The sequence below is a fragment of the Megalobrama amblycephala genome, linkage group LG11 (genome assembly GCF_018812025.1).
Source record: "Megalobrama amblycephala isolate DHTTF-2021 linkage group LG11, ASM1881202v1, whole genome shotgun sequence".
Classification (NCBI taxonomy): domain Eukaryota; kingdom Metazoa; phylum Chordata; class Actinopteri; order Cypriniformes; family Xenocyprididae; genus Megalobrama; species Megalobrama amblycephala.
The window spans coordinates 37,124,007-37,151,494 of NC_063054.1; the positions used below are offsets into that span (position 1 = coordinate 37,124,007).

The 27,488-nt window shown below is 37.9% G+C and overlaps 1 protein-coding gene and 1 long non-coding RNA gene across 3 annotated transcripts in view; one reads left to right on the forward strand and one right to left on the reverse strand.

Moving 5' to 3' along the window:
* LOC125278564 overlaps window positions 1–27,488 on the forward strand; it is a 45,508-nt gene that overhangs the window by 5,297 nt on the left and 12,723 nt on the right. Inside the window, exons 2-4 of the long non-coding RNA XR_007187178.1 lie at window positions 2,062–2,235; window positions 16,847–16,938; window positions 18,304–18,450. This is a non-coding gene — a long non-coding RNA (uncharacterized LOC125278564). The remainder of the gene's footprint in view (window positions 1–2,061; window positions 2,236–16,846; window positions 16,939–18,303; window positions 18,451–27,488) is intronic.
* Window positions 94–27,261, reverse strand: rhpn1 (rhophilin, Rho GTPase binding protein 1). Of its 2 annotated transcripts, none has more exons than XM_048207824.1 (16): window positions 26,861–27,261; window positions 22,206–22,321; window positions 20,182–20,310; window positions 19,992–20,067; window positions 19,827–19,904; window positions 18,314–18,438; window positions 18,072–18,238; window positions 16,855–16,952; window positions 16,184–16,270; window positions 7,540–7,714; window positions 6,895–7,008; window positions 6,615–6,809; window positions 4,068–4,144; window positions 3,844–3,987; window positions 3,612–3,758; window positions 94–2,264 (listed from the first exon to the last, which is right to left on the reverse strand). In XM_048207824.1, exons 1-16 carry the CDS (start codon window positions 26,915–26,917, stop codon window positions 2,058–2,060), a joined length of 1,992 nt encoding a protein of 663 aa, XP_048063781.1. In that variant the 5' UTR covers window positions 26,918–27,261; the 3' UTR covers window positions 94–2,057. The 2 variants fall into 2 exon arrangements, with proteins under 2 accessions (XP_048063781.1, XP_048063782.1); XM_048207825.1 differs by having other exon boundaries at window positions 7,558–7,714; window positions 26,861–27,260.

A 27,488-nucleotide genomic window follows, 5' to 3' on the forward strand; every position in this document is an offset into this window, starting at 1 on the left:
ATGATTTCATCCAGAAAATCCAGGTTAAAGCTGTCTTCTCACTGGAGGTCACTATTACTGTTAGTGTTACAGACATAAATGAGTATGAATGCGTTTAAATGAAAAACTTGATTTATTTGTCATGATAAAGAGGCCTGCACAAGATATGCTGTTTTAAATCATCAAGGCAAGAGTGCAGCTGGAATACTGGGTAACAAATCGCTTCTGACAACGACTAATAAACATGAAATATAATCCACACACACGAAAAACAGACATAATAAACCCATGATCATTTTCTGTGCAAAAATACATTCTTAAATCCTCCTCCTGACAATCTAAATATTCTGAGTTCAAGAATTCGAACACATCTTCTCATTGTTGGTCATGGCCGATGTGATTATTAAGCATGGAAGCTTATTTCCGCCTCGAAAAAAAAAAAAAAGTTAATTGCAACTTTTTAATCTCACAATTCAGATTTTTTTCCCTCGTAATTCTGATATAAAAATTTAGATTTGCAAGATATAAACGGAATTTTGAAATAAACTCACAATTCTGAGAAGAAAAGTGAACTGTGAGATATAAACTCGCAATTGCAATGAAGAAAAGGCAGAATTGTGAGATAAAAAGTTCTAATTATGGTTTTTATTTTTGTTTTCTTTGGGGAAAAAAAAAAAAACACGGAACTACAAGATGTAAACTAACTCCGAGAAATTCCAAAGAAAAAAAAAGAGAAAAAATTCTGAGAAAAAAGTCAAAATTGTGAGATTTGAACTTAGAACTCTTAGAAAAAAGTTTATAACTTGCAAATCTGAGGGAAAAAGTCAGAATTGACAGAATTTTCAGTTTTGAGATTTAAAAACTCAGTTGTGAGAAAAAAAGTCAGAAATGTGAGATAAAAAGATTAAATTTTAAAAAATTTTTTATTGCATGGCAGAAACAAGCTTCCATAATTAAGGCCTCTTTTCTGATGTTGACAACAGCAATAGTGTGCAACAATCAGGTTCCGGAAGTAAAAACTCCATAGGGAAATAGATTTTTAACTTATAAACCTTTATAAGGACAGACTTATTGATGGGATTTGCTTCTGCTGAAGCAGTAAGCCCACATTATTTCAACTTAGTTTAAAATAACTCTTTAACAAGAGAATTTGTGGCGAAAACTACATTACCCATGATGCTGTACAGAAAATTCCACCAGTCAGAGATGAAACAAAGAAAACAACTCATTAGCTCCGCCCACTCCTTTTGATCTCAAAATAATTATTTTATTCAACGTATTGAAATGAGTAGTGTTATAGTTTCCCGTTGTTTTTAATTTGATTATGCTGTTTGCAATGCTTCATGGGATTGTAGTTCTTTCTATCACTAAAGCTGTTAAGTTTGTATTTTTGTTCGATTTTTTTTGCTTCAAATCACAATTTGTAATGTTATGATTCTCCTCATAGCTGATTGGCTTGATTCATGGCCTATAACGCTTTAACAAAGACTTTTTTTTAATCCCTATGGGAGCGATGAATGGAAAAAATACTTCCAAAACCAACGCCACTGAAAAATATAATGCACTCTATAAACAGCCAAGCTGTTGGAGATCCAGAAAGATCTGCTACATTCAACAAACACGCATCTCAACACATCTGAAGTCATGTGACCTATAGTACAGAAACCTATCAGTGGAAAATAGCTGCATTTTTGTTGTGCAAGGCTGTATCTATGTTATATGTACAGCGACCACAAAAAGTATTTAGACGCTTGAGTTATCTGAAAGAAAAAAGCACAAGCAAATGTTTCATGCATAACATCTGCTTTGAGATTCAGCCATTTTTCAGTGTGATCTAAGTACTTTTTGGGGTGGCTGTATGCAAGACACTCTAAAAGCATTGGACTAATACATATTCAGTGATAAATTGCAGCTAGAAATATAATAAAATCCTCCATCCTGTGGCAGTTCGTTTGCTCTTCTGAATGACTTGGAATTGTGCTAGAATTGATCTAAACCAACTTTTCTTCAGCTATCATATCTGACAATTGAGTGAAAGAGTGCTTGTCTTCTTTTTCCTTTCTTTTCCTGGTGTGTTTTCAGTACATGGATTCACCCTCTCTTAAGTTACCGAAGGAAAGACTGAACGTGCTTCCGAGTCTCTTGCTGCCGCCGCCGCCGCCGCTCCTCCAGCTCCAGTTCCATATAGACGAGGATCCGCGCTCGTATTCCCGACTCGCTTTCCTCGGACTGCCCGACTGACACTCTCTTTCACCGGTGGGTGAGAGATTCATCCTCTTCTCGACCTATGAAAATATTATATACTGTTTCATATCAATTTAATTTTCACACACAAACGTAAACCACTCTTCTGTTTGCTCAATTTCAGTTCACATGTACTTGAACCTTCTCAGTCTGAAAGTTGCACTGCTCTCTCTTTCAGTCAAGCATAAAAAAAGGATGCAATCCTATTTTTGTGGGAATATTTGACCTGATTTGTGTATTTCCTTGAGTGCAGGGGTTTCCAAACTTTTTGTCAGCTGAACCCCTTAGATGTAAAATATTAACTTGAAGTATCCCTGAGATTTTAAGTTCTGAGAAATGCTGTTGAAAATTGAAATCAACACCTAAACAAGCAATTTTGAAAATATTTGCTAGATGTCTGTTCTATAGGGGTGTAACGGTACATGCATTCATCCAGAACCGTTCGGTACGGCTGTCACGGTTCGGTTCATGCAGTTAGACGACGAATAAAGTCACAGGCGATCCATACTCCAGCCCAGAAGGGGGCGCGCGCTGTAATACAATGCTCTTTGCTAACCTCCACAACAGGAAAAAAGAGCTGTAGAAGAATAGCACATAGTGTGCATGCGTCTTTCCACGCTCATGAACAAAGGAGAATACTTTGAAATGCTCGCGCATTCAAAAATGGAGCGCGAAATGTGGAAAATTAAGTATAGGAGGGTTGGCCTTAAAGGGGACAGATCATGAAAATATGACTTTTTCCGTGTTTAAATGTTATAATCGGGTCCCCGGTGCATCTACCAACCCAGAAAATATGAAAAAGGACAACCCAGTAACTGTTAAAGCTCCGCCCTCTTCTGGAAAGTGGGCGGGGAGCAGCAGCTCATTTGCATTTAAAGGGACACACTCAAAAATGTCGTGTTTTTGCTCACACCCAAATAGGGGCAAATTTGACAAGCTATAATAAATGATCTGTGGGGTATTTTGAGCTGAAACTTCACAGATGTCACCAGAGACTATATTACATCTTGTGAAAAGGGGCATTATAGGTCCCCTTTAAAATAAAGTGTAACCGTACACTTTTATACTGTTATCTCATTCATTTTCATAACAAGCATCAGAATTTCATCTTACTTTTTGTCCATATAAATATCAACATCTACACCAAATTACATACTTTTGCTCAGTTTGGGCCTCTGAATGTCCATATTCTCACTATATCATACTATATGAGCCATAAAAGCCTGATGTATCAAATATGATGCTCATCAAAAACACATATGCAAACCTTTTTTCAGATTTAAAAAAATATTTTAAGTCTAAAGATTGAATAAATTATTCCATTTCAAACTATTATTCCATATGTCAGGCTTCACAGGATTAAATGGTCTAAAGTGCACTGCATGTACCTCGTGTGACTGTAGAGTGATGACGTCGAGCTCTAGTCCTCTCTCGGTGCAGCTCTTTAGTGCGTGAACGACCTCAGCGTGTTCCGCCCACCTGCAATCTGCACCATTCACAGCCACGATGTAATCACCCTCACGGAGTCCCGCCTCCTAAAAAACACGCCCATAATGTGAAGCACGACACGTGCGGTACAAAAGCATTTTAAATGTTACTGGCTCTGCTGACGTCTCTTACCGCAGCACATCCCCCTGGCAACACCCCAGCAACCAGAACCGGCGAATCACCTCGAAGCGTAAGCCCAAGCCCCGCCTCTCCTCGAACCAAACACGTGTGACGCCTCACCCAGCGATTTCGAGCAGAGAAAACCGAAAGCGGTCCCTTCACATGCAGAGGTGAACATTAAACACTTTTTTAACATTTAAAACATGTTACAGCATTAGTGTGAGTGTGAGCGTTACCAGTCGATGGAAAATGTCAGTCACTCTGACGGCACTGAAATCAGGAGTTTTAATATCAGGCTTCTGCTGTGTGTGAGCTGTAGGCGACAGGTCAAAGGTCATGTTAAGTATCTACAGCTATGTTTGCAACAGCATACTAACTCTACTATTTCTGCAGTATGTAAACTGTGCATGTTATGCAAAAGGTCCGAATGCATGGAATATATGAATATTGCGTGAAATACTTGATCCCACTATGCAATGCACTTTCCATAGTAATGAATAAAGATGGAAGTAATTACAGCTGTGATTTTGAACATATTTTCCTTCACTCTTAATGAGACTGCAAAAATGTTTTTAAAAAAAAGTAAAATAATGTAGATTTGAACATCTTCCAGTGCTTCCCACAGGTTTGAAATATACTTGTGGTGGTAGCCGGACGAAAAATCCTCCTATTACCCACGGCAAAAAATGGTCTACTACATGTGACAAACAAATAATGTGTAATTTTTAACAGTATTTTTATTTATTGAAATTAATTTTAATTACATAGCATATTACATTTAATTACATACTAATATTATGCATTATTATGCATTGTGAATTATGCAAAATTACAGCATTTAAATGGTTCACATATTCCTATGTTCTCCTTGCTGTCATATAGAGTCTCTCTCAGTGAATGGGACACAGATTTTACTAGTAAAATTTATAAAATAAATAATATATGTGTCAAATAATGTTCTTAGTCTTTTCTTCCTGTGGGGGAGACTACAATAATTTACTATGAATTAAATGGAAATCAAATAATTTATTGTGTAACCAAAATACCAATAATGCCCAAAAGAAAAAACTTAGCGTGTGAATTTTAATTAGAAACTAGCCCGAAATACACCGGGACTCTTATTTTGAAATATCTGTACTATCGCAGGCGGATCCTTCAGATTCTTACAATCGTCTAAAACATTTTATATAAAGGCCATAAAGTAGACATTGTAATAATTCATCAACTTGAGTTCATTAGCAATCGCTTGGCATAAATCTGTGCTTTTCATTGATTGAGAATCACTTTGAAGCAGACTGAAGCGCTGTTGCATGAGCATGTAGAACGCGCAACAGCGCCCCCTTGTGACTTTGCAAAATGCGGCGCCTGTGGGAATGTCAGCGGGAGTAAACAGTTCTGACGCACACGTAACGAGCAGGTACGAAACAACTAGTTATTTGATCGCGAATGGTTTCATTATCTTGCGCGGATATAAAAGTATAAGAGGATAAAAATAATACGAGCAAAAATGTGTCTCCAAATATACTTGGGCGGCCGTTATTATACGTGGGCCCAAGTAAAGTCTATGTGTGGGAAGCACTGTCTTCAGATGTTTCATAATTGACTAATTTTGCAACATCAACAGTTAATAATAATAATAATAATAATACATTGATCTGAAATGAATCAACAATTAACTGAATTGAACTGAATAATGTCTTTTTTGAGCTGCACAATTCTGGATAAATTGAGAATCACGATTTTTTTTGTTTCAAATAGAGATCATGATTCTCCCAAGATTCTGAACAGGCAACTAAACAAAATAACGTGTAATTTACTAGAGGTTCTGACAAAATGTTAATTGCTGCAGTCTATTTAAATTGTACGGAAGAGGATTAGGGCCAAGCAATAATAATAATAATAATAATAAAAATAAAAAAAAAACATCTTGAGATTAAAGTCATTATAATGCGAGATTAAACTAAAGATTCTCAACATTTTATTTCAACATTTTTCTCGAAACTTAATCAATTTATTCTCGAAATTTTATAAGTTTATTCTCAACATTTTATTTAGACTTTTTCCTCGAAATTGAAAGAGTTTTTTCTCGAAACACGACGACTTTATTCTCGAAATTTAATGATTTTATTCTGAACTTTTATTCTGATTGTATTTCGACTTTTTTCACAAAATATAACGAGTTTAATCTCGCATTATAATGACTTTAATCTCGGTTTTATTTTTTTATTATTGCTTGGCCCTAATCCTCTTCTGTAAAAATGTTTAATTTATTTAAATGAATTATTTTTTTAAAATCGGGTTGAGTGAATGATTCAATGACTCACTTCTTTCATTACTGGTTGAATCATCCTTTTTGAACAAATCTCTTGACTGAATGATTCAATGGGAAATGCATTTTTTAACAGTCACTTGTCGCCACCTACTGGTGTAACGGTGTAATAAATATAATCGTTATTTGAAGCGCCAAGCAGAGTTAGTATGAGTAGTATAGTAGTATGCTTGAAGCATGGGTCAGTTGCATTAACTTACTATGGTAACCAACTATGGTAACTTACTATGGTGACCAACTAGCAGTTATCAGTCGTGCTTTTCCAATTTAAAATAGACCGATCTACCTTTTTATGTAACTGACTTTAAATAGTTATGACCAGTCTTGACATTTTTTAGATGACTAACTTTTAAGACTAGTCTAAGCAGTTTATCCAACCAGCTCCTGGTCACATTCCAGATTTAAAAGTAAATAACTCTTCATAAACATGATTATTAGCATATTAGACACTCACACTGGATCTCCGGGGCCTCCGCGACCTCACAAAAATCATCTTCTTGATCAATATCAGAGTATTTCTCCAGTGAGCGCGCATGAGCATGTGACAGAACTTCCTGTAGGATGTCCATCTTTCGAAGCATTTTACACACGCCGTGAAGACGCAGGGCTTCCTCGTGACGTATGATGGCTTTGCGCAGATGAGCTTTACCTTAAAAATGAAATATATGTTAGTATATACTAATCTGTGCTGAAACTGAAATTTTGCGTTCAGAAAAACATCCCACTACACAAACCGAGTCTCCGTTTGTCCTCCGGATCTTGAAGGTTCAGTTTGTCCGGCCGTCTGGTGTGAATCTGTACGAGAGCTTTAATTTCTCGACCTTCATCATCGTGTTCATCAGGCATGCCTGTATTGGTATGAAAATGATCATTATAAACAAAACCTTGTTTCTTTAGAATAATAAACACAATATGAACGGAAACATGTATGTAGATCAGGCCAGTTTTGATGGTAAAACTATAAAATAAATACACTACTGGTAAAAAGTTTAGAATAATTATGATTTTTTTTTTCATGTTTTTGAAATAAGATCTCTTCTGCTCACCAAAGCTGCATTTATTTGATCAAAAATACAGTAAAAATTATTAAATATTATTACAATTTAACATAGCTGTTTTCTATGTGAATATATAGTAAAGTGTAATTTATTCCAGTGATCAAAGCTGAATTTTCAGCATCATTACTCCAGTCTTCAGTGTCACATGATCCTTCAGAAATCATTCTAATATGATGATTTGCTGCTCAAGAAACATTCTTGATTATTATCAATGTTGAAAACAGTCGTGCTGCTTCATATTTTTGTCATAATTATTCTAAACTTTTGACCAGTACTGTATGCATGATGTCATCAGTAAATATCACATGGTCTCAAACCCACACAGACACTCAGAAGCACCTGAGCAGTCACACAGCGCCACGGCGGCGTAATAATGGGCCAGCGCTCTGAAATGATGCGTTTTGACCTGAACCATAGAGATCCAGGAGAAGGGCACATAGTCCTTCAGTAACGGCACTGACATCGCCTGAAGAACCAGAGAATACACGTCTGACACCTGCAAACACACACAGTTATTAACAAATGAAAACCCCATAACATGCATTCATTTAAGTGTGTGTGTGGTTCTGGTAAACCCTATGTTATGTATTATATATTCTAGGGTTAGGGGACAGAATATACATTTTCTACAGTATAAAATCATTATTGTGTGTGTGTGTGTGTGTGTGTGTATATGTATGCGTCAATGTGTGAATGTGTGTATGATATGCATCTGTGTGTGTGTGTGTTTGTATGTGTGTGAATGTATATGTCAATGTGTGACTGTATGCGTGTGACCTGTGTGTGTAAGTGTATGTGTGTATATGCATCTGTGTGACTGTGTGTGTGTGTGTGTGAGAGTGTGTGTATATGTATGCGTCAGTGTGTGTGTGTGTTTGTATCAACGTGTTATTGTGTGTTTGAGTGTGTGTATCTGTGTGTGTATATGTACGCGTCAGTGTGTGTGTTTGTCAACGTGTTACTGTGTGTGTGAGTGCGAGTGTGCATGTGTGTATGTATGCGTCAGTGTGTGTGTATGTATATGTATGTCAATGTGTGACTGTGTAAGTGTGTGATTGTGTATGTGTGTGTTTGTATGTGTGTGAATGTATATGTCAATGTGTGACTGTATGCGTGTGACCTGTGTGTGTATATGTGTGTATGTATGTTTGTGTCAACGTGTTGTGTGTGTGTGAGAGTGTGTGTGTATACGTATGCGTCAGTGTGTGTGTGTTTGTATCAACGTGTTATTGTGTGTGTGAGTGCGAGTGTGTTTGTATGTATGCGTCAGTGTGTGTGTATGTACCCAGCCAGCAATGACATGTGGGGCCCAGATGAGGGCTTCATGGGCAGCAAATGTGGGCCCCATTATGGGCTTGCACCCGGGATCCACATTGGGGCAAGCCGTGGAAGCCCAGACGTACTAAAAGTGGGACCTGTAAGGGTACTGCATGGGTCTTAATTGGGCAATTCATGTCAGACCCATTTGGGCCCCACCTGCCCAAAGGGGTTTAAAGTGGGTTTGCAACCAGGATCCACATGGGGGCCAGCCGTGGATGCGCAGGTGGGTTTTAAGTGGGATCTGTAAGGGTCTTATGTGGGTCTTAACCGGGCAATTCATGACAGACCCATTTGGGCCCCACCTGCCCAAAGGGGTTTAAAGTGGGTTTGCAACCAGGATCCACATGGGGGCCAGCCGTGGATGCGCAGGTGGGTTTTAAGTGGGATCTGTAAGGGTCTTATGTGGGTCTTAATCGGGCAATTCATGACAGACCCATTTGGGCCCCACCTGCCCAAAGGGGTTTAAAGTGGGCTTGCACCAGGATTCAACCGTGAATGCCCATATGGGCTTAAAGTGGGCTCTGTAAGGATCTTATGTTGGTCCTAACTGGACAATTCATGCAAGGTAAGCCCAACCATTCATTTAAGGAAACAATCTAAGAAAAATTAAAAACGAAGAATGAATGTAAGTACAAGATAAATACAAGACACTTGATGCTTTGAACTGCAAGAAATATATTAAATTGAACAACAAAAATTATCTTTAAAAAACAATGTCACAACATACGGTAAACTAAAAAATATATTTTAAAAAAATCTCTGAAAAAAACCCTCCAAAAATACAATACAAAATACACTCATTATATAATACATTGAACAACAAACATAATCTTTAACAATTTAAATTAAAGCCTTATCCCAGGAACATCACGGTTGATGCTCATGATGCCAAACCACTCAGAAACCACTCCCCAAGCGGGTCTTGAATGTGGGTATCCGGCGTGGTAGATGGATGTGCAAACTGACCAAAAGCCAATTGGGTAGCAAAATGGGTCCTATGAGGCATCAGGGAGGGATTTAACCAACATTCTACAGGCAACTATATGTTATAAGCAACTTATGTTAAGTTAGCAAAATATTCATACAATATAAATATTGTAAATATTCAAATGCCAGCAGTAGCAATGCTGTCTCCTTTACACTTATCCCCATAAATCTGTCCCAATCTGGGTCACTGCACCAATGAAAGTGTTTATGTGAATGCTCCATGCACTGTCGGAAGGCTTTCTGCAGCTTTATTCTTTTACTTAAATTGAAAGGGCCTGTGTCCTTACAGGCCTACTTCTTTAACTACCTCAGCCCCTCCCTTTACCGTCTTAAACCATAAACCATGTATATGTCAATGCATCCTGAAGATCTTCAGATAGCCTAACCAAACAGATCTACTGTACCTTTTACAGCCAACACATCAGTCATTGTTGGTGTATGAGCTACACCTTGATAGAAACACATGCTACTCCTTGGTCCAAGGACATCTAACAACACAGAAGTGGCAGACAGATTGATGATGAGGCCTCCTGCAAGTCCTTTTTTTTCTTTTTTTCTTTTTTCCTCTTGTCCTGTCCAGCATCGAAGCAAGCAGAATGATGCTCTGTCTGCCATGTTGTGACGAGCAGATTTTGCTTTGCCAAGAGGAGCTTGAATGATAAGGCTCCCCTTGATATCCTAAGTTAAGCTTATTTTATTTTATTTTTGATGCTTGTTTGTAGATGAGCATTACATAATATTGCTGGACCTGAACCAATCACCCAAACCCATGGCCACTTGGCCCATAAATATGCCATTCAAGACCCATATATGTGTTCCCAGTTCAAACCCATGCCCACTTGGCCCATAAATATATCATGCAAGACCCATATATGTTTTCCCAGTTCAAACCCATGCCCACTTGACCCATAAAAATTCTATGCAGGACCCATATATGTATTCCCAGTTCAAACCCATGCCCACTTGGCCCATAAAATTTCTATGCAGGACCCATATGTGCATTCCCAGTTCAAACCCATGCCTACTTGACCCATAAATATGCCATTCAAGACCCATATATGTGTTCCCAGTTCAAACCCATGCCCACTTGGCCCATAAATATATCATGCAAGACCCATATATGTTTTCCCAGTTCAAACCCATGCCTACTTGACCCATAAATATGCCATTCAAGACCCATATATGTGTTCCCAGTTCAAACCCATGCCCACTTGGCCCATAAATATATCATGCAAGACCCATATATGTTTTCCCAGTTCAAACCCATGCCTACTTGACCCATAAATATGCCATTCAAGACCCATATATGTGTTCCCAGTTCAAACCCATGCCCACTTGGCCCATAAATATATCATGCAAGACCCATATATGTTTTCCCAGTTCAAACCCATGCCTACTTGACCCATAAATATGCCATTCAAGACCCATATATGTGTTCCCAGTTCAAACCCATGCCCACTTGGCCCATAAATATATCATGCAAGACCCATATATGTTTTCCCAGTTCAAACCCATGCCCACTTGACCCATAAAAATTCTATGCAGGACCCATATATGTATTCCCAGTTCAAACCCATGCCCACTTGGCCCATAAAATTTCTATGCAGGACCCATATGTGCATTCCCAGTTCAAACCCATGCCTACTTGACCCATAAATATGCCATTCAAGACCCATATATATGTTCCCAGTTCAAACCCATGCCCACTTGGCCCATAAATATATCATGCAAGACCCATATATGTTTTCCCAGTTCAAACCCATGCCTACTTGACCCATAAATATGCCATTCAAGACCCATATATGTGTTCCCAGTTCAAACCCATGCCCACTTGGCCCATAAATATATCATGCAAGACCCATATATGTTTTCCCAGTTCAAACCCATGCCTACTTGACCCATAAATATGCCATTCAAGACCCATATATGTGTTCCCAGTTCAAACCCATGCCCACTTGGCCCATAAATATATCATGCAAGACCCATATATGTTTTCCCAGTTCAAACCCATGCCTACTTGACCCATAAATATGCCATTCAAGACCCATATATGTGTTCCCAGTTCAAACCCATGCCCACTTGGCCCATAAATATATCATGCAAGACCCATATATGTTTTCCCAGTTCAAACCCATGCCTACTTGACCCATAAATATGCCATTCAAGACCCATATATGTGTTCCCAGTTCAAACCCATGCCCACTTGGCCCATAAATATATCATGCAAGACCCATATATGTTTTCCCAGTTCAAACCCATGCCCACTTGACCCATAAAAATTCTATGCAGGACCCATATATGTATTCCCAGTTCAAACCCATGCCCACTTGGCCCATAAAATTTCTATGCAGGACCCATATGTGCATTCCCAGTTCAAACCCATGCCTACTTGACCCATAAATATGCCATTCAAGACCCATATATGTGTTCCCAGTTCAAACCCATGCCCACTTGGCCCATAAATATATCATGCAAGACCCATATATGTTTTCCCAGTTCAAACCCATGCCTACTTGACCCATAAATATGCCATTCAAGACCCATATATGTGTTCCCAGTTCAAACCCATGCCCACTTGGCCCATAAATATATCATGCAAGACCCATATATGTTTTCCCAGTTCAAACCCATGCCCACTTGACCCATAAAAATTCTATGCAGGACCCATATATGTATTCCCAGTTCAAACCCATGCCCACTTGGCCCATAAAATTTCTATGCAGGACCCATATGTGCATTCCCAGTTCAAACCCATGCCTACTTGACCCATAAATATGCCATTCAAGACCCATATATGTGTTCCCAGTTCAAACCCATGCCCACTTGGCCCATAAATATATCATGCAAGACCCATATATGTTTTCCCAGTTCAAACCCATGCCTACTTGACCCATAAATATGCCATTCAAGACCCATATATGTGTTCCCAGTTCAAACCCATGCCCACTTGGCCCATAAATATATCATGCAAGACCCATATATGTTTTCCCAGTTCAAACCCATGCCTACTTGACCCATAAATATGCCATTCAAGACCCATATATGTGTTCCCAGTTCAAACCCATGCCCACTTGGCCCATAAATATATCATGCAAGACCCATATATGTTTTCCCAGTTCAAACCCATGCCTACTTGACCCATAAATATGCCATTCAAGACCCATATATGTGTTCCCAGTTCAAACCCATGCCCACTTGGCCCATAAATATATCATGCAAGACCCATATATGTTTTCCCAGTTCAAACCCATGCCCACTTGACCCATAAAAATTCTATGCAGGACCCATATATGTATTCCCAGTTCAAACCCATGCCCACTTGGCCCATAAAATTTCTATGCAGGACCCATATGTGCATTCCCAGTTCAAACCCATGCCTACTTGACCCATAAATATGCCATTCAAGACCCATATATGTGTTCCCAGTTCAAACCCATGCCCACTTGGCCCATAAATATGCCATTCAAGACCCATATATGTGTTCCCAGTTCAAACCCATGCCTACTTGACCCATAAATATGCCATTCAAGACCCATATATGTGTTCCCAGTTCAAACCCATGCCCACTTGGCCCATAAATATATCATGCAAGACCCATATATGTTTTCCCAGTTCAAACCCATGCCTACTTGACCCATAAATATGCCATTCAAGACCCATATATGTGTTCCCAGTTCAAACCCATGCCCACTTGGCCCATAAATATATCATGCAAGACCCATATATGTATTCCCAGTTCAAACCCATGCCCACTTGGCCCATAAAATTTCTATGCAGGACCCATATGTGCATTCCCAGTTCAAACCCATGTCCACTTGGCCCATAAATATGCCATTCAAGACCCATATATGTGTTCCCAGATCAAACCCATGCCCACTTGGCCCATAAATATGTCATGCAAGACCCATATATGTGTTCCCAGTTCAAACCCATGCCCACTTGGCCCATAAAATTTCTATGCAGGACCCATATGTGCATTCCCAGTTCAAACCCATGCCCACTTGGCCCATAAATATGCCATTCAAGACCCATATATGTGTTCCCAGATCAAACCCATGCCCACTTGGCCCATGCCTGTCCCTTATGGGGCCCATGTAATCAGCTCATATGGGCTTCCTATGTAGGACTCGTACTACAAAACCTACATGGGACCCGCTGATTTCACCCAGCCAAAGCCCATGCCCACACAGTACCCATGGAACCCGTAGTTAACCCATCTGGGCCCCACGTGTCATTGCTGGCTGGGTATATGTATGTCAATGTGTGACTGTGTGCGTGTGACTGTGTACGCGTGTGATTGTGTGTGTGTGTATGAGTGTGTGTATCTGTGTGTGTATATGTATGCGTCAGTGTGTGTGTGTGTGTGTGTATGTTTATCAACGTGTTTTGTGTGTGTGTATCTGTGTTTATGTGTATGCGTCTGTGTGTGTTTGTGTTAACGTGCTATTGTGTGTGTGTGTGTGTGTGTGTGTATGTATGTCAATGTGTGACTGTGCGTGTGACTGTGTACGTGTGTGATTGTGTGTGTATCTGTGTGTGTATCAGGGTACCCCCAGGATCCTCCAAATGAAATTCAAGGCTTTTTAAGACCTTTTTAATACCATTTTAAATGAAATTCAATGCCAACTTCGTACCCATTCTGACAGAAGTATGAGGGGAAAATGTCAAATCTGTATAAATTTTGAACCCTAGAAAATAATTAATTCGGCATATATTTTTATACCTATACTATGAATCTCTATATCCTAATTTATTGTTAATGTAATTCATTTTCCAGGAGCTCTTTGCTTCTACCTTCAGTTAAACTGCTAACAGTGATTGTAATTAATTACCTAAAGTATAGTATTTGCTAACTGCATTCTTTAAATTGTAATGTTGACATCCATTTTCTGTAAAGCTGCTTTGAAATTATATGTATCGTGAAAAGCGCTATACAAATAAATTTGAATTGAATTGAATTGAATAAATATTTTATTTACCATAGGCCTACTAAATGTAGACAGCAGTGTCTCTCTCATTGTTACAGAGTGTAATATAATTATATAGGCTAATACTATGATGTAATTGATGTAATACTACTAATATACTAATATAATACTACTAATATAATACTATTAATTGCAATAGTCTGGTGCAACTTCTCACATCCAACAAGGTGCATGGAATAAAAAAATTAGTAATTTAGGAACAAAACCAGCAACACTCATAGATGCCATGGAGGGGTCAGAAATAAACAAAAAACTGAAGCTATATATATCAACTTTATTTTGCCAAAAAATAAAAATCTCTCATTGTTATTAGTTTTTAACATTTAGTGGAAGTAGGCTGTTTTCCTTTACTTCATGCTAGCTTAAATAAAATTAAAATCTTGCACTGAACAACACTGTACAGAACAAATACAACCCTTGAATACATTTGTACACTCTTCTGTTTCTTGACATGGTAGCATCGGACGCGTTTCGGTGATTTAAAACGACGCTCGTGACTTAAAGTCGAGTGCTTTTACTGTAATTTAGGCAAGCGCGCTCATAATAGAAGCGACGCGGTTGAGAGCGCGGCTCATGGTTGCATAGCAACGACAGACGCCACGGGAGCGAAAGCGCATTGGAAAGAAGGAGAATGCCGGCGCGGCCGCGTATGTGACGCGTACTAGAGAATAATAATTATAATAATAATAATAATTTAGCGGGCCGGATTATGTTTTATTTTTGAGATCAGTTGCGGGCCGTAAATGGCCCGCGGGCCGGCAGTTTGAGACCACTGGACTAGACTATCACAGAACGCTGACACAATCAGCAACCCAATGATGATTTTCATTCAGTCCGAGCACAGATATTGACTCGTATTACTCGTATAATACTCGTACTCGGCAGAAGTGCTTTAACGGTCCGGATACTCGTTTCAGCCGAGTATCCGGCTCATCTCTAGTAATTTACCTCACTTGCCTAGTAACCATAGTAACGGGTGCGCGAGCTTTCGCGCTTACTGCTATGACGTGGAGCGCGAGGTGCACTCAACATTACGCTGCATGAATTTTTAATTAGCCTACACTAGTAACAGTTCATTTTGTTACGGTATGAACTTAATCCTAGGAAAAGTTAAAAAATAAAAAAAATAAAAATAAGACCTTTGTAACGAAATCCAAGACTTTGTATACCAAATTCAAGGCTATTAAGGCCTTAATTTTAGATTATCAAATTTAAGACTTTTTCAATGCTTTTAAGACCCCGCGGGTACCCTGGTGTATATGTATGCGTCAGTGTGTCTGTGTGTATGTTTATCAATGTGTTTTGTGTGTGTGAGTGTGTATCTGTGTGTGTATGTGTATGCGTCTGTGTGTGTTTGTGTCAACGTGTTATTGTGTGTGTGCGAGTGTGTATATCTGTGTGTGTATATGTATGTGTCAGTGTGTGTGTGTATGTTTGTCAACGTGTTACTGTGTGTGTGAGTGCGAGTGTGTGTGTGTGTATATGTATGTGTCAGTGTGTGACTGTGTGTGTGTATGTATATGTATGTCAATGTGTGACTGTGTAAGTGTGTGTAAATATGTATGTGTCAGTGTGTGAGTGTGTGTTTATATGTGTGTGAGAGTGTGTGTATGTGTGTGTGTATATGGGTCTGTGTGACTGTGTGTGTGTGTGTGTGTGTGTGTGTTCACCCTCGCTGCCTCCTGGGCGGCTTGCAGAAGCACGTTCAGGTCGTTGTCCTGCATGAGTATGACCTTTTCACACACACACTCCTGAACCTGCAGTTAATAAACCCAGAAATACACGAGTTACTACATGAATACCTGTCAAACATATCAGATCATAGAAGACATAATCTGGAATTAATATTTAGGGTGTGTTCACACTTGTAGTTCGGTTCTTTTGGTCCGAATCAAAATGATACATTAAGAGCGTTTTCACACCTGACTCATTTGGAGCGTTTGTTTTGGAACCTGGTGCATTTTCCCCCTTAGTTCGGTTCGTTTAGGCATATATGAATAGGGCAAACGCACTCGGATCCGCATCAAAACAATCGCCTGAACGAGGCCTTTTTAGGGTCGCATCTTGTGACATCACATCCTGTTTTTGAATCGTTTAGATGTCTTTGGTCCGTGATGCGTTCATATTTCAGTAGAACTGCATCAGAGTTCATTTGGAAGCGAACAGACCCATCTTTTCAGGGTTTTGGTCCGCTTGTTTGGTGCGCACCAGAGTTCAGACGGCAGCGTTCACACTTACTCAAATGAACCACACTAACAGAACAATCGCACCAGAGTTCATTTTAATCAAACAGAGTGTGAACACACCATTTATTTCTATAAACCTCTCTACAGTTCAATACCTGAGCTACCATGAGGCGGACCAGCATGCTCAGAGCGGGGCCGCTCATATCCAGACTGGGCGCATGAGAGAAATTCTCCTGCAGGTAGAGAAACGCACCTGCACAAACACACACGTTACATTTAACACAAGAGTTTAACACAAACACATACTTATACAGAGTGAGCACAGGGGTCTTTCTCAGGAAACGCTGTCATTTGTGTGCTGGGCGTGACCTTTTGTTCTACTACTGATATAAATAACAGCAACTTACATTATTTGATAGATTCAGTTGTAAATGAGTTTTAAAATATATTAAGTTTTTCAGCAGATTTAAGCAAATTTCAGTCGCCCATTTCATCAGCATTTTATTTAAATGGGTTATAATGGGGAAAAAATGCTTTTACAAAAATTAAATGATGAATTTAAATATATATTATAGATTCTGTATAGTTTTTATTTTCTAAAAATGCAGAATTTGTGTTTTTTTCAGCACTTTCGGTTCAACATTTAAAAAATAATAATTCAATATTTCTGACATTATCATTTTTTTGAACATATGCTTCAAACAGAGGTCATATTCTCTTACAGTTTTTACAATATTTTTGTTTACATTTACACTACCATTCAATGTTTGGGGTCAGTAAGATTTTTCTTTTAAGAAATTAATACTTTTATTCATCAAGGATGCATTAAATTGATCAAAAGGGACAATAAAGACATTTATAATGTTACAGACTATTTCTATTTCAAATAAATGCTGTTATTTTGAACTTTCTGGTCATTAAATAATCCTGAAAAATCAAATGTATCATAGTTTCCACAAAAATATGACTGTTTTCAACAATGACAATAATCAAAAAATTTTCTTGAGCAGCAAATCATCATATCAGAATGATTTCTGAAGGATCATGTGACACTGAAGACTGGAGTAATGATGCTGAAAATTCAGCTTTGATCACAGGAATAAATTACACTTTACTATATATTGACATAGAAAACAGCTGTTTGAAATTTTAAAAATATTTCACAATTTTACTGTATTTTTGATCAAATAAATGCAGCCTAGATGAACAGAAGAGACTTTCGAAAACATTAAAAAAATCTTACCGACCCAAAACTTTTGAATGTTGTTGTATAGTCAAGTGAAATGGTATTGCTTAGTAAAAAAAATAATACATTTGTGACCCGTTTCCTGTGATTGACCCATGGACAGAAAATCAACAGATCATTCATTACCCGCCGCCCTCTGGAAAGCATCGATGGCATCCTGAATGCCAGTCAGCGTGGAACGATCTTGTCTGGCTCCGATCTGAGTATAAAGAGCTCCGATGTTGAACAAAACGCTCCCTTTCTCGAACGCTAGCGCTCTCTGAACGGAAGGCACACCGGTCAGCGAGTCGTACCTGCAATGAGACACATGATCAGACCATCTCTAACCACTGCTCATTCATCTGTTTGTGTGCAACAGTGTGTCTCACCAGTGAAAATGAATCCCCAGACTCCTGTGTGGTGAAAAGAAGCGCTGATCCAGGAAATACAGCTGATTGTAATATTCCATCAGCAGCTCCTGCCCCGCTTCATTCCTGCTGGGAGTACGCATGGCCTACGAAGAGAGGTGAGCTCTAATTAAATCATTTTCATCATCCAAAATAATGATTTAACTTGTGTTTGCACATGCACTTTTAGTGATAACCACTTCTTTTGTTTTAAAGAATGACATGAAATCAAATGCATCTTGCGAAAGAATATGAATGTAGTTCGAGGCACTGGCCTTCACATGGATATGGGACATCTCTTTAGAGCAGATGAACAAATAAATAATTCATTTTGAATGAATGGTCCATTTTTCTTGTTCGTCACGACAACAGTTTCACGCTAAATTGACAATTCTTATTTTTAACCTTTAAGACCTGAAGGCTTTTTTAGAGTTTTTTTTTTCTGAGCAACATACACAAAAGTAAAGACTCATAACTCCAAAACTGTAGCAAGTAGAGTCAAAAGGGAGGTATCATTTGATAGAACATTTTAAAAAATATATAAATTACATTACATTTAGACATTTTCATGCTGAAAAACTGCTGATAAAAAACAAAAATATATATATATAGTTTTATTAATTTTTCATTTTTTTAATTTGACATGAAATAACTCAGGAAGGCAATAAGATCAGAGAAAAATAATTTTTTGGTGATGCTCTACTACATGTGAGCTGCATCTGGTTAAAATTTTGTGGTGATAGCATATAAAGTATAGTTGAATAAATTGTTATTCATTTTATCGCAGCCAGATGGCGCCCACGGGTGGTAAACTCCGGTTTAGAGGCGCTTCTCAGCACTCCTTAGGAGTTTTTCAAAATGGTTAGATACATTAAAAAGCTGAATTTCTAAGCTTTAAGATGATACCTATTTTGTGTTATTCCACATTGGAAAACGGACATGGATGGGTCCGGGAACACTGGATACACACTGCATCCCGGAAAGATGAGAGACATGTTTTTAGCCAAGTATGTTAAATCATTCCATGAGTAATATCTTGTGATCAACGCAATATATTATGTTGATTTTAATCGTGAGAATCTGCTATAAATAATGATGTTCCACTTTCTATGATCTGTGCATTTTTCATGAAGTTATGAGCACGTGAAATCTACATATTTGTATTCAGTTAGCGGCTGTGCTGTTTTTGTTGTAAAGGCATATTACTCAGACTCATTAGAGGGTGAAAATAATGCAACAGAAGCATGAGGCTTGATCTGAACGTGTAAAGTCTCTGGTTTTATATGCAAAAAGAATTATTGTGCTACCTATATGGGTTCAGTTTTTATTGGCTCTTAAACAGAGAAACGCAAATGGGAGCGCCGGCGCTCCATCCGGTCTTAAAGGGTTAATTATTCATTAATGCATCATAATGCATTTGTCTACATACTATATAAAGTCACGTCAAAGAAGTAATATGTGTTGTGATCAGCATTTCATGTTGACTTTAACTGACCTGTCTAAGTTCCATGAAATCCCGGATCTCATTCAGGTACAGAGACGCGTCCTCACTGTAATGTTCACTGATAAAATCCTGATGAAACAGAAGAGAAAGTAGGCAGATTTAATCACTGGATAGGTGCACATAAATTCAGTGCTACAACATGAATGTTGATCTCACCTGAAGAGGTACAGTCATGTCAATCTCTTTAGTCTCTTTCAACCCCAGTGGAATCATGGGAACATTGACTGTCTCACTGCAACAGAGTGATGATTCATTTTTAAATGTTCGATGCATGTACTTTAATGCCAAGTTAACTTATCTGTTAACCATGTTGAAAGAAACATGTATAGTAAAGACAGTACCCAACCTCTCGGTCTGGTAGACGTTCATACTGCTGTTCAGTTCCTCTAGTTCTTCTTTGAGAAGCTGAAGGTTCGAGTTCACAAAACTCAGTTCTAATGCTACAGTCTCCTTCACCTTCTGATTACTGCTGGCCCTGGGAAAACATGATTTGCACATCACATTAACCCTCTGGAGTCTGAGGCTGATTTGGGGCTTGGAGAAGTTTTGACATGCCCTGACATTTGTGCTTTTTTCAGTTGTTTATAAACATATTATAAACATATTAATGACAAAAGTGTCATTACACTGTATTCAGCACAAACTAGGCTACAATAATATGTGAGGAACATGTATGTACATGTTTGTATTTTTGAAGGAATAATGTTTATGCGTGGTTATTGAAAAAACAAAAAACTTAAGTCACTGAAATAAGGCCAAAACAAGTATATTAAATCTGTGTTCACAAGACTTTTGGGTATTGGAGGTTGTAGACTAGAGTTTTTGCTTCAGAATTATGTAAAAATTATGCTGCCTACTCCTTCATATAAAACAATATATTGATTTAGTTTTTGTAAGACACTTTTTGTCAAGAAACACAGTATGCGTGGAGGTGTGAATCTGCACGAATAATGGGCCATTTACACCTGAGAAGACAAAAGAATCACATAATAATGACCTGAAATGACTTGCATATTAATGAGGCCTTTCAGTTAGGTAGGGTGTGAAAAAACCCTCTGTAATAATGTCTCAGCTCATCATAAACAGCAATACTGTGAAATATTATTACAATTTAAAATAATGGTATTCTATTATATTCTTTAAAATATAATGTATTTCTGTGATGCAAAGTGTCTGAACAATTATGTTACCTCTATGGCATTTCATATAGGCTTTTAGCTTAAAAGCATGCACATTTGGAGAAATATTGATGGATTCTTATATATTTATGTCAATTTTCTATACTGAGAAGTAATATTTATTGTCATCACTATGAGTGCTGGATACTGTTTTTTCAATTCATACTTGCAGCCGGAGGGCGCTTTCTGTACACCTTTAGTCCACAAATTATTCTAAAGAAGAAGAGGACATTTCAGGAATGGTATTTTCAATTCATACTTGCAGCCGGAGGGCGCTCTCTGTACACCTTTAGGCCACAAATTCATATAAAGAAGAAAAGGAACTAGGAACTAACGGCATGTCTTCTAGAGATTGCTAACCATTGCTTTAACATCCAAATAAACACTTTTCAAGACAATAAATACACGATTGAGACGATGAATGCATGTATTGCCTCTGAATTTGCGTCTGAATAGCGCTGGCTCCGTGGGCGTGGCCGCATTAGCGGATAATGAGCTGAATCACAGACTTCTGACATGGCTCTCTTTTCATAGATTACATAAACACAGAATGTTTGTTTTCGATTTGACTTGCACGATTTAAAACCTGACATTTCAACGTTTCTTTAGACGTAAGTGTCATTTTTTTTGTCATTAGTATTCATAAGTTACTGTTCATTTTCTGAGAACTATCAGATTGGACTTCGTTCAGAGGGAGAGGAGAGATCACGCATCATGTTAGTTTTCTTTATTTTACAAAAAGCACAACATTGTGTTTTTACTCTGAGTGTACACAAATAAAAGAAGATATTCTATAGTTTCAATTGATATATTACTTATGTCTCTATGACAAGAAATGACAGAGTATTTTAAGTCTGTTTTGCTGCAATGTGAAAAAAATCCTGCAAAACGCGCCGGCGCGTTTTCAGACCTCAGGGAGTTAACGAAGGGTTGAGCGGAATAACGAGTGTGTTGTGTGATGGTATAAATATATTAACCTCTGCTAGACCATTTATAATGCAGTATATGTGGTGCAATTTATCATGCCATTGCTGTAATATAAAATTACTGTGATGGAAGAATAAATCCACATCAAAACACAGAACAGAACATCAACAGGGCAGCACAGAGAGGCGTGTCATTTCCTGCTAGTTCTGGGTCAGGCAGGGTGGTGTTCATAGTGTGTGTTATTATGGAAAACATATACTGGTACCTGTAGAGATTTTCAGCGCCGTTCCGCAGACGAAGTTCTCGGTTGATCTGCTGGTTGAGTTTAGCTCTTCGCTGCTGTAGTTTGCTGCGCTGGGTTGATACAAGAGGGTCACATCCCTAAAACACACACACACACCTGCCATGTAGTCACTTGAAATTTAAATATTTTGAATTTAGTCTCACTGCCTTTCTCAGAATTTGAATATAACTTTGCACTTATGTTCTGTTCTCTATGCCTCATATTTACATGTAGTTAATGAAAAAGGTACTATATATATATATATATATATATATATATATATATATATATATATATATATATATATAAAAGAGATGCACCAATATATCGGCCAATAATCGGTATCGGCCGATAAAAGCAAATTTTTACACTTTCGGTTATCGGACGATATATCCTGTCAATCAAAAGAGGGCAGGAAAATGCAATGAATTTGTGCTTTGTGTATAGAAAATGCTAAGAAACCAGTATGATGTTCAATATTAATCAGGGGTGTGATTCTTCCAGAAAAATCCGGAAATCCCGCTTTTCCGACCTGAAAATGATGCTCTCGTAAATCATGCAAAAAAAAAAAAAAAAAAAACAGGGTTGCGGCAGTTGCGATGGGTGGAGTATTGGTAAACACCGCTGTCAACGTTTTTTGTGCCTCTGATTCATGTCGTCATGTCACTCCGCAAGTAGTCCAATCATTTGTCACGATTGAAGTTCAAAGTGTACGCGCACCGTTATGAATGCGCACACACCCAACCGCGCCCAACCATCTACTCACGTGAACAGCTTCAGTGAACACGGATGATTCAAGTAAGCAAATCCAATATATTGTCTTTCATTTTTATATACAGGTCTAGTCAAATTTAACCAATCTATTGATAATTTTTGTCATGATTCCATAACATTAATGTTAAACGATTCTGGGCTAATTTAGCAAAGTAACGGCACGGCTGCCAACTCTCACGCATTCAACGTGAGACTCACGCACTTGACCCAATTCTCACGCTCTCACGCCACACCCCCATATTCTCACGCAGACTAGTGCAGCAGTGAGGAAAAAAAATCGCGCCGCATGATCTCGCAAAGCAACGCGCAGAGAGACCAGACAGACAGTGTACAGACTAGTGAGTTTTTGTGACAATTGTGAGGGAAATACACAATTTATTCTCATAAACTGTGTAGTATTCTGTTCTCCCTCCCATCTGGACTGTATGAATTGTGAACGCAGGCAGGTCAGTGAGTTACAGGGCGCTCCGTGTCTCCGTCCAGTTTAGGCTAGTAACTAATAGGCCTATGCTGTTATTATATAGTTTATAGGGGTGTGACGAGCGGGACTAAATTGTGACGAGATTTCTCGTCGAGGCGAAAAGTAGTCTTGGTATGTTGCCATGACAGAGTGTTAGGATGATTAGAAAAGAATATGCCACCGCTACGTTTACATTGTGCCTCCACTGTCGTTTTGCTTTGTATTTAAATAAAAAACATTTAATTCAGTTGGTTAACGGTTGCCACCGCTCCACATTCACAGAGTACGCGCGATCACGAAAGTGAAAGTAAACGCGAGCGCGCATTCAAACGCGATTTCAATACCCCGCATTTGAAAGCGGCTCCCTGATGAATACAATTATCTCTCAATATGAAAGCTATTTTAGGCTGGGCAGTGTAGTTGTAACCATGTCTTAGCTCTGTATCAAAGAAAAATTTGGTCTTATTTGCACTTTGAATATTGAGAGAGTGTGATTATGGTTGCATTTATTTATTATAAAGTGTTAGCATAAAAATGAATAACAGTTTTCTCTTAATCTTATTAAGCACAAACAATAAGGTTTCATTTGTTAACATTAGTTAATGCACTGTGAACTATCATGAACCAACAATGAATGACTATTTTTATTAACTAACATTAACATGTTAGATTAATAAATACTGTAGCATAGATATTGCTCATTGTTAGTTGATGTTGGTTAATACATTAATGTTAATAATAAATGAGACCTTATTGTAAAGTGTTACCATTTTTATTTATACTGTTTTTATTTCTATGATCAGTTTGTGGAAAGGAGTTCAGTTAGGAGGTCAAAAGTTGTAGAAGCTCATAAATCATGTACAGTAAGGTCTGAAGAGACTGAAATCATACAGAAGAGAAGTCAGTCAGTTGGGTTAGTGGAAAAACCTTTTACATTACTTTAGTATTGTTGTCTTTTACTGCATATGATAATTCATACTCAGAAAGTAGAACTGAAATGACATTCATTACAAGATGATTAGTTAAAACATTTCAAATACACCTGCAGAATATTTTTTCTAGTCGTGTATTTCGCCATCTTGTCTCGTCTCATGAACTCAATCTCGAGTCTCGTCTCGTGAGATCCACCCCTAATAGTAATCTCGTCACACCCCTAATAGTTTATATAGAATTAAGTTAGCATTAGCAGAGTTGTCTGTTTTGCAGCACTGAGCAGTTATTTTACATAACTTTATCATAAAAAAACAGTACAAAAGCAAGCCACGCCCCTCCATACGCCCCTCCCCCACAACAAAGCCCCGCCCCCCTGGTAAGTGCACCATATAGTTTCCTGCTTTTTTGTCCTTTGCCAATCACACCTATGATTAATCGTAATTATATGAATTAATAACATTCAGAAAGTTAAGAAATATGAATTTAATCTTAAGAATTTAGTTAATGTGTGTTAATATTAATTTGAGTAATGTGTTTATGTTTATAACTGATACCAGTTACTCTGAAACAAGTTGATGAAATGGAGAGAATAAAGTTTTTATTTGCATTTCTTTCAAAATATAATAATTAAAATATAATAATCAATTATTAATTATAATGAATTTATCATTAATTTAAAAGAAGGTATAAAAGGCAGAACCTCCCAACTATCGGTATCGGCAGATATCACTCTGAATAATCAGCTGTTGGTAGAGAAATTTAGTATCGGTGCATCTCTACTATAATATATACAAAAATAATAACAATTTTCATATACCACTACATTTAGCGACATTGCACTTCAAAGAAAATCAAAGTATCCGTCTAAAAACATGTTATTGCCCTGGTATTCAATGACAGTATGTAGGATTTCTGTCCGCTAGAGGTCACTAGAGGCCTATTCAAAACAAAGGCGTAGCTTGATGATGGCAAGTTTGAGCGTGGAATCTTGGGACATGTGGTCTCCATCTCAACGGCTGGTGCAAAAGAATAGGGATTGGAATCGGGAAGAAATCATGTTAATGGATGCGATTATTAATGTTACTGTAGTATGAAGCAGAGCAGGAGCGAGTGTTGTGGAGCTGAACGAGGAGCTGGAGCGATTGATCAACACACGCCTCACGAGCAGCCACAGTCGCCGGCGCCGCTTCCGCTTTTCCGGTCATGAGTATGAGGTAACGCAGCTCTGTTTATCATATTAGACACATTTGAGTGTGTTGAAAATGATGTACTGCTGTGAGACACTGTTACACACTGCAGTAAGATAAATCGATTTTACAATATCATATTAAATGCTGGATGGCTTGTGTTGATAAATGGCATGCAATTAATTTTAAAAATTAATTAAACGTATTGTATGATGGAGAAAATGCTGTATTGCTGCTACTAAAAATAAAACTGCATCTGATTATGCTTTGTTAGCTACTTGACAAAATAGTGTTTTTCTCTATTTTGTAAAGCATGGTACTCGCAAAAAAATAAGAAAACTGATTTAAACAGTATGACTAAGCGTGTTGAGCTATATAACAATAATTTGTTTTCTGTCAATAAATATATCAAAACAGTTGTCTATTAAAACATGTAATTATTAAAGCGTCTTTGGTGTTTCCATGGTTTCTACAAAATAAACCGGAAACCGAGGGTAACGCGGGTATGACGCCATTGACAGGCGACTCCTCACACGTCCCGGAGCCTTGGTTAAAACTGCAATTTTCTCACGATTTACAAATAGTTGGAAACATTTGGGATATTGTAAGTACTCAAGTGAACAAAATATATAACACTGACCTGGTGGTTTTTAGATATTTTAATGCAAAATTCTTACATATTGCACCTTTAATGTGTGTTAATATTTATTTGAGTAATGTTTGTTTATAACTAATACCAGTTACTCTGAAACAAGAAAACAAATTTCTTTCAAAATATAACAATTAAAATATAATTAATAAGTATTAATTATAATTAAATTGTCATTAATTTAAAAGAAGGTATAAAAGGCGGAACCCCCAAACTATCGGTATCGGCAGATATCACTCTGAATAATCGGTGTATGTATATATATATATATATATATATATATATATATATATATATATATATATATATATATATATATACACACAAAAATAACAATTTTCATATGCCACTAAATTTAGCAAAGAATATCAAAGTATCTATCTAAAAACACGTTATTATCATGGTATTCTATGACTACCTAAAGATAATATGTAAATACCATGATATATGATTATGGTAATCATTTAGAATTAGTTACTATGGTACAATTACCATATTACACGTCCAAAGGACCATAGTACTTTTTTTGCCTCAGGCTGTTATTACTTATTGCGTTGTTGGTTTTAAATGTTAAGCAATAAGCAGTCAATTAACATGTGACATATTAAGTAATATGCTCTGAAAGTCCACCTACCTTTCTGACGGACTCTGTCGAGCCTCTGTCCTCATCTGATCCAGAGTCAGACATCATGAGCTCATCGATATTAAAGCTCTTTTCTGTCCCACACCGGGCGCGTTCACGCAACAGGTCGCGCGAGACACAATCGCCAGCGCATGATATCAAACTGCGCAAACTAACCGTTAAATCCGTTAAACGCTCCTGTCAGAATACAAATGCCACTTAACGGCTCCTTTCTGCTTATTTAACGCTCGCCAGACACGATATTAACTGTAAACGTGTCTAAATACATTTATTTAGCTCAATAATGTGATCTATAAAGAATCAAATATACTCGAAATCTCAAAATCCACTTGTTGCCTGTACTCGCACGAGCCACCGCTGATCTCTCGCATCGCGTCCATGGGATTCAGCCAATAGAAGCGCGTTGTTTTTGATTGGCATATGCAATAGCCAATCACAATCGATAAATACACCAGATAGACAGGGGAAACGTCCAATGAGGCGACGGTGGTGGGAATAAAGGCGATTTGGAGCGGAAAAATAAATGTTGCCCTTGGCAACACGGAGGCATCAGCGAGTGCGCGATGAGATAGTGAAGACAAAAGCCTTGTGTCTGCCTGAGGAGAATAACATTCATCAA

Excerpts from the sequence above, each read along its gene's own strand:
- rhpn1 (XM_048207824.1), bottom strand. The coding sequence starts at position 26,917 with ATGATGTCTGACTCTGGATCAGATGAGGACAGAGGCTCGACAGAGTCC. Across the intron at positions 20,068-20,181 it reads AACGTCTACCAGACCGAGAG|TGAGACAGTCAATGTTCCCA; the intron begins GTTGGGTACTGT and ends ACTCTGTTGCAG. Across the intron at positions 4,145-6,614 it reads GGAGGCCCCGGAGATCCAGT|CTCACACACAGCAGAAGCCT; the intron begins GTGAGTGTCTAA and ends TGTCGCCTACAG.